Source organism: Montipora capricornis, chromosome 2, assembly GCF_036669925.1.
Source record: "Montipora capricornis isolate CH-2021 chromosome 2, ASM3666992v2, whole genome shotgun sequence".
Lineage (NCBI taxonomy): Eukaryota > Metazoa > Cnidaria > Anthozoa > Scleractinia > Acroporidae > Montipora > Montipora capricornis.
This window is the reverse complement of record NC_090884.1, coordinates 26070872-26078371: the sequence shown is the minus strand read 5'-3', so window position 1 is coordinate 26078371 and position 7500 is coordinate 26070872. Positions and strand designations below refer to the sequence as shown.

General features: G+C 38.3%; 1 protein-coding gene and 1 long non-coding RNA gene across 3 annotated transcripts in view; one reads left to right on the top strand and one right to left on the bottom strand.

Moving 5' to 3' along the window:
- Nucleotides 1-7500, top strand: part of LOC138039179 (uncharacterized) — a 28505-nt gene that overhangs the window by 11877 nt on the left and 9128 nt on the right. The window contains exons 2-3 of one of the 2 annotated variants that reach the window (XR_011130384.1): nt 731-787; nt 2586-3001. This is a non-coding gene — a long non-coding RNA (uncharacterized lncRNA). Of the gene's footprint in view, nt 1-730; nt 788-2585; nt 3002-7500 lie in introns of those variants that run through there. The other variant, XR_011130383.1, reaches the window with a different exon arrangement.
- On the bottom strand, nt 497-5805 carry LOC138037884 (LITAF domain-containing protein-like). The gene is made up of 2 exons (XM_068883739.1): nt 5441-5805; nt 497-847 (listed from the first exon to the last, which is right to left on the bottom strand). The coding sequence occupies exons 1-2, from the start codon at nt 5668-5670 to the stop codon at nt 676-678; spliced, it is 402 nt and encodes a 133-aa protein (XP_068739840.1). The 5' UTR covers nt 5671-5805; the 3' UTR covers nt 497-675.

The following is a 7500-nucleotide window of genomic DNA, read 5'->3' as shown; positions in this document are numbered from 1 at the left end:
ATTGTGAGCTAATTAATCATCTTTTCAGTTTAGATTACTGCACAGAAGACTAGCAACAAACGACTTTGTAAAAAAATAAGATTTAAAGAGGATGAAATCTACATTTTCTGCAAATCTAAGGATGAGACCTTAATACACCTTTTTTGGTCTTGTAGAGTGTCCTCCTGTTTCTGGCAAGGCTTTAACTAGTAGCTTCCAGCTGCGAGGAGGATGGGGGGGGGCTCTTTAAAATAATGAAGTCAAGTGAAGCTATGTTCCTCGCAGTTATGCTTCATTTCAGATATCATTCCGTTGATTAAAATGATGAGTTCCAACATTGCTTTTTGTAAAAAGGGAAAACGCTCTAGGACAGGTTCTGCCTTTTGTTTTACATTATCTTTTATGAAATCAGATTTAGTTGACTTATAAAAAACCAAGAGATTTCGAGATAGAAGCACACTCTCGACGAACTAGGGAAGGTAGCTTCTTGTTCATAATTTGTGATCACAAGCTTGAGTGAGAGACAAAAAATCGTCATTTATTTCGTTTATGTAGTTTTCATTTCATTGAAAGTTTTCTCTACTCAATTCCAATCAGTTGTTTCCTGTAAAGGTACAGTTCTGTTCCACTAACGATAGCACACATCCGGAAACTAACCAGACCAAGTGACAAATGATTTCCGCGGATTCTCTTGTTCTATCCCCTGGTATAATTGTGCTGCGCTTGTCTGTGTTTCTTCTTTTTCTTCCAGATGCGATCCATTCTAAACCGAGTGTATTCACCAAGCTTCGCTTCGCACTTTGGACAGGTGTGTATGACGTTCTTAAGACCATCCAATATAAATGGTATCCACATACAGCAGTAACATCTACAATTAAAACACGGGATGAAACAGTTGGATTTGCTGTAACATACGTGTAGTGAAGATTTAACACAGGCTCTAGAGAGAAATTGTACATGGGAGGGGCACGTTGGCGAGAGCAAGACTAAAAAGACTAATTGTTGCCTTTCAGTAACTCCTCCCTTGTTGGAATTTATATACACTTTTCCGACACTATATTTGCTCGAGAGACGTATCTCTCAAGGTATAAAGAGAAGCACAGAATTGCGAACAAGATATATTTATAAATCATCTCCTTTTCTTTATCTTGAGTTTATCCCTTTTATCTTCTCCCCGGAAATATCAGAAATCCATTTAACATCAGAAGTACTACCAGACTTGCTTCTTCAATCAGTTGCTGAGTCAATTTTGCAAATTTGCTGAAACAACGTCGTCACCCCATTCAGTTTGCCATGCCCCTAACTAGATGGAGGCGGATTTCAATAAGCGTCACGAAGTGTCCCCTTGCTCTCAGTCTCCCCAACTTCAACATCACTCATGGCGCGGAATACAGCCAAAAAACGTCACGAAGTGTCCCCCAAATGCTGCTCTTTAAATAAAGATTAACTGCTGCATTTACCCAAAGCTTAAAATAACGCTGACCGTTACCTTTACTTTATTGCTGAAAATAGGTAGCAATTGCTTAGACTTAAAGGGACACTTCGCGTCGGATGTCAAAATTGGGCGTGCATCTAATTAGGTCACAGCTTTCAGGACAAAAGTGGCAAAAAAAAGTACAGCTTTCATTCCAGACGAATAAAAGGGATCATGTGCTTATATTAAAGGCAAGTCTTCAATCTGCTCGTAGCACTTTGCAGCATTGTTTTCTTTGCTTATCTATATTTAACCTGAGTGTCACGTTAAGACTGAACTCCCCATGCGCATATACTCTCTGTTTGTCTCTCTCTCAGCCAGTCAAAGACTCAGTACATAAGACCCACACCTGAACAAGTCATAAGTCTTGCAGTTTTTGCATGAGGTTTTACTGATTTATTTTATTTTTTAAATTATAAACAAACTATATTGCATTACCTTGTTACATACATCCAGGTGCGAGGCTTATTTTTATGTGAAGTGCTAGTTTTCAACCCCATATGAACCATGTGAGCGTTAGCCCTACTAATGGAAATGGGCCCACACAAGGACAGAGAAAAACTCTGACCAGGGTGGGCATTGAACCCACGACCTTCGGGTTACTGAGATCACAGCCGCTCTACCGACTGGGCTACAAGGTCAGATGGGAGCAGGCCGTGGGAACTGAAGATGTTAATGTCACGGCAATGAACATGTACAAGTACAAGGAAGGATTACGTTTTTGCAAACATATATTGACAGAGTAGAGCGGCACCTAGGCTTACTAAAATACATTCTTACAATACATCCTTTTATACCTACACGCAAACACACACCTACATACACCCATACACACATATCTACGTGCTTACAGTATTTAGCAGCAAAAGTAGAGAAGCAAGGGCCACTGAAGATTAGTTCAGTCACGGGACTCGGATCAAAAGCGGCAAGAGAGAGGAAGGTGGATAAGATGCAGCTAAAACAAGTCTTTTCACTTTTTTGTGAGGCGGCAGCTTTTCTTTCGATATCATAAATCATCTTAAGATATCATGTAGCACAAATCCTTGTAGCTTGGGTGCATCCTTTTTGTTTTTGCAAAGCCATATATAATATCTGGTTGACAGGAGGCAAAAATGTGTTTTATAATTATTAGAGGAATCGGGTACCAATCCTAAGGCAGTGGAGACGTTTCGTTGGTAGGCTCTGGAACGCTTTGGAATAAGCTAAGTCGATGCATTAAGGAGGTCCATCAGCGGGTTGCTTAGTAACAAAACCAGAACAAGTGACTGAGGCTTTTCGGTTCCTGCTCGCAGAAACAGCGGTTGAAGTCATCTTATTACAATTTTACATAGGAAATCATTGGTTGCCATTCGCCTATGCAAAAGTTTAAACTGGAATTCCATGAGCCTAGTTCTTGTAGTGCGTTTGGAAGCCAATTGATACGTTTCAGGCAAGTTAATGCTATCACCTGTTATATGTCGTCCCGCCACTAATTTATAGCCTGAGTAGCAGGTATATTTAAAAAAAGATTATTTCAACGTATACGAGTTGGCTAGCTTTTTTGACACTACGTATTTTAGCCGAAAAACTATCTTTACCAAAGTCATTCACAACAAAGTTGTGCTTGTGTGATTTCCATATATGGTTGAGTGCTGAGAGTAACCCACAATACTCGAGGGGGCGAATTTTAATTTTGTACCTAGCTATTCTGAGGGGAAATGAGACGTTATCATGATCATCTTTCAAATGTTTTACCTTTACAATACCTTTACTATTCCATTCAGAGTAAAAGACAGGGCAAGTACCAATTCTAATCAGTGAATTATTCTATAGGCTCTGGCCGAGACGGACGTTATTCTATCTTCAAAATTAACTTCGGCCCAGTGGCCTGTTTCTCAAAAGTCCCGAAACTTCACGAGCCATTTTCGGGTGTCACAATTCCCTCTGTATCTCATGAACGGAGAGAATTTACGTTGACAAATTTTGCAGTCAGTTTGCTTTTTGTTTCCTTGAAAACATGTTAGAAGATCGGCTTTCCTGAACAAGCGGTTGGCAGGTTCACAAATGGCTTTTCGGGCCAGAATAGCTCAGTTTCGGCACTTTCGAGAAACGGGCCTCAGGTCGTCAAAACTTCCTGCATGAATCTATCCTTGACCTTGACAAAATTCTTTGTACCCTTAATATTGAGGTTGTCAGTAAAAACTGCTTCTCTTCCAAAGTTCTCAAACTCGAGGTCAAAAAAACAGCTTCCACCTGCTTTTATTCTCTTTGTCCAGATATTTTTTATCCATATGGCTTTTAAGGATTTACTGAAGGATGTAATATGTATCATTTTGAGGCCTCCTTTGTTGAAGTCGCCAACCATAGTATCTCTTTTAATTTTGTCCCCTTTTCCATTCCAAAGGAAGGTATATGATAGTGCATGAGGTTTTAGTAACGGTTGAGCTACCGGTCACTAGCGAACTTCTCGGTAGCCGGTTTTTTTTTTAAGGTGGCTCGAATCAGTTTCAACGCTTCCACATAACCCTCTTATTCGAAGGATCGGCACTACAACACTGTGTCATTTATTAGCAATATTGTGGTACCAAATGAAACACGGATTTTTGCGGAACAAGATGCCGTCGTTATTGTGACGTAATATGTCACCGTGGCAACGGGCAACTGATTTGCTGTAAAAACACCCTTTATATTGTCTTTAGTTGCTTATATCTCAAAGTTGCTTATATCTTAAAAGGGCAAGATGGAACTTTCTGCAAAATTTAAAAAAATTCTTTTACGCGGATTCAGAATCACTTTAATTCTGTGATTTCTTAAAGGTGGCTTTGAATCTGCTGCACAGAATACTTATTTGTTTTTGAGATATGAGCAACTAAATCCAAAATAGAGGGTATTTTTTCTAAGCTTTCCCGTTGCCAAGATTGTTTGTGTTTGATATGGTACTATAACATTGCTGTTACGTGATACAGTGTTGTAGTGGCTAAAGAGAGTGTCTTCTAAGTGTTGAAACCCTTTCGAGCCTTCTTAATTAGGTTGTGGCGAGAATTTTCGTGATATTACTCAACCCACACCGGCAACGTTGAATTTAAACGGAAATGTATCTAAGTCCCGAAGAATATCTTTTTGCTACAGTCATTTTATGATAAAAAAATGAATTAAAACAATTCAGATTTTCCCCAAAGCTAAAAGTAAATGAGAAGAAAAGTATTCTACTATTATACGTTTTAACGAAAAAATTGACCAAAGAATCGGAATACGTATGTTATGGGGAAATGGAGACTTTAAGCAAAGTTAGAAAACAAGTGAACACACTGATCTGAACAGGTCGAGGATGTAATTTAAAACAATAGACTACGTTGTGGAAAAACATTATCATTAGAATAGTGTTTGGATAGTCATCTCCGTAACTTGAAACTCTCATCCATTTATCATACAATCCTGATTGGCTATACAAAAAATCGTAGGAAGGCTCCGACTAATTAACAACATGATTGAGTGAAATTTTGCTACTGTTCTCTCTAAAAAATACGGGTAATAATGTCGGATTCGTGTTCTATTTGTGTCGTCGGTGAACCTCATTCGTCAAGTAGTACGTTACTGACACAGACAAAAATAAAATCGCGTGTGTTTACTACAAAAACAGCCGCACTACGGAATGCATTCACAAACGGCTGCTGTTTGATTCCTTTGTGTTAAGTTTGTGAGTGCCTTGAAACAAAGGTTCTAAGCACATAGATGCAATGACTTTTGATTGTTCAAAAACATAGTTCAGTTCAGCTGTCTTCTAATGAAGTTTCGAATGCGAAGATTGCTTAAAGCTAATTTTAAAATCTAAAAAATAAAAATTCCCTTCTCGCTTATTAGACGACGAGGCATCTCACGCTTCATACACTTTTCCTTACTGCCTAAGAAATCAAGGCATAAATCATAAACGGCATTTGATGTTTTTTCAATGTTTCTATAATCCTTGTAAATAGCATTGAATTAAAATTAACAATCACTCGTACTTACTGAAATATGCAAAGGCACGCCGAAGTCCAATACGTGTATTTCCCAGATTTGAAGCTTGTTCGGGTTACTATTTTCTCATTGCAATTCGGACAAGTAAGGTATACTGGTACATCTTCAAATGCTGTCTCTGCATCGGAGGATTCCGTACCATCTCCGGCTGTCGTCAACTTCTCCGACTCATCTCCTTCGGCTTCCTGAGAAACCAGGTGTATGCGCTCTTCATCTGACATCGGTAGTGGGCCGGTAAAAAAGCTTCTTTTCCGGTGATTAAATTTCACTCAGTCTTTCAAAGCAAATTATAATGAACGATTGCCAGATTTTCTCTGCACTGCGTTTTGAGTATTCATGATATTTTGTGAAATACGATGAATAAATGAAATTACAGTATTTGATTTTTTATTGGTTAACGTGTATCTTGCACCTTTAGTTATTCCATTAAGAAAAAATATCTTCGCTTAAAGCATGACCAATCAAGTCCTCCTCTTTCGAATACCCTTTTTATCTTGTCGCTTTTTGTGAGATAATAACTTTGTTGTTTTTATCCAGAATCATGCAACGCAAATAAACGACTTTTGTAGCTCAAATATGTTGAACATTCGCGAAATGATACATGTAAAAGTCTATAAAAGATCCTTGTAAAACAATTTAAACATCACATAATTTTACGCGCAAAGTGTTAAATTTATCTTTTCATTGAGAAACTCGGTTAATCTTTGTTGTTTGCTGTTATTATCAAGAAAGGAAACTGAAATGTTTTCCATATACTTTTACGAAAAAACCTGATTTACAACAAGAACATATTACGTATACGAACCAGCAAATCGAGCTTATAACAGATAAATAATAAATTGTTTACAACAGAGCCTAGTTTAAAAAAGTACGAAATATTCTAAATTGGAAATTTTAGCCACAGAAACAAGTTTTCTCAGAATAAGTCACAGGAATTAATGTCGGAATGTTCTATTGTCCAGATTTGGTATATTAACCTTCGGGCATAGTTAGTCGAGGGTAATGTTATCCTAGACAGATCAGATGATGATTCCATGTAGATAACTAAATTTTAACCTAAGTTGTTTTCAGGCAAACAAGGTAATATATTCTTTGCGGTTCTTTCGACTGAGATAAGGAATTAAATTTATAATGAGCCGTGCCATTACTTATTGCTTTCAGCCTTTCTCGTAATTTTTATTGAAACATGTTATGGTTTGGCGTTTTAGGAGAAACGTATCCACTTTTATCGCCCGAACAGCGTCCTCTCTCTCGGGATATATAGCCCATGGCTGAACAGTCGCAAGGGAGCGTTCGGAGGAGAGCCGAGTCGACTGAGTGACGCTAGAAACGAGCTTACACACGATTAAAACACTATGGGCTGCTAAGTTTAACAAAGTCCATATCAGACCGCGGTTTTCAATCATTTTACCTCCATAACTTTAATAAAGTCAGTTTCTTCAAGCAGATTAATGCTTTTTTCCCTTGCATTTTCGACATTGAACTCACGCTTCACGACAATGAACATCCCCACTGGGTATTGCCAAAATGAAATTGACTTGAGACCCCAACTTACCGAGCAGAAAATGGGAAAACTCAGCTTCATTCTGTCCCAGGTTGCTGTTTACCTGTGGTGCTAAATCATTCAAATGCAATCAGTCTTACTTCGATAAAAAAAAACGAAACTGATCTTCGTTAGAAGGGTTGTGGACCAGAAATTTCTTTGAAACCGAGGCAAAAAGCAGGATGGAAATGAATTATTATTGCTTATCAACATGCTGAAACTGAGAGGATGGGTGTAAGGAAATTTCGTGAAAACAGATAGGGAGATGAGAGAAGTAAGTCAAGATGTGATTGTGAGCCGACATGCGTTTGATTGACGTTTGGAAGAACCAGCAATGTCATTGGCACACAAATAACGTGTCGATCGTCGCGCGGGATGATAATTTGAAAGAACGTTTGACTTTCTTAGTTTTATTAAGTGCCCGATATGTAAGGTGGGCCACAAGGGACATGCTACAAATTTACAAAACGAGTTGCAGCAAATTAAAACATCAAAAATATGCGCGCGC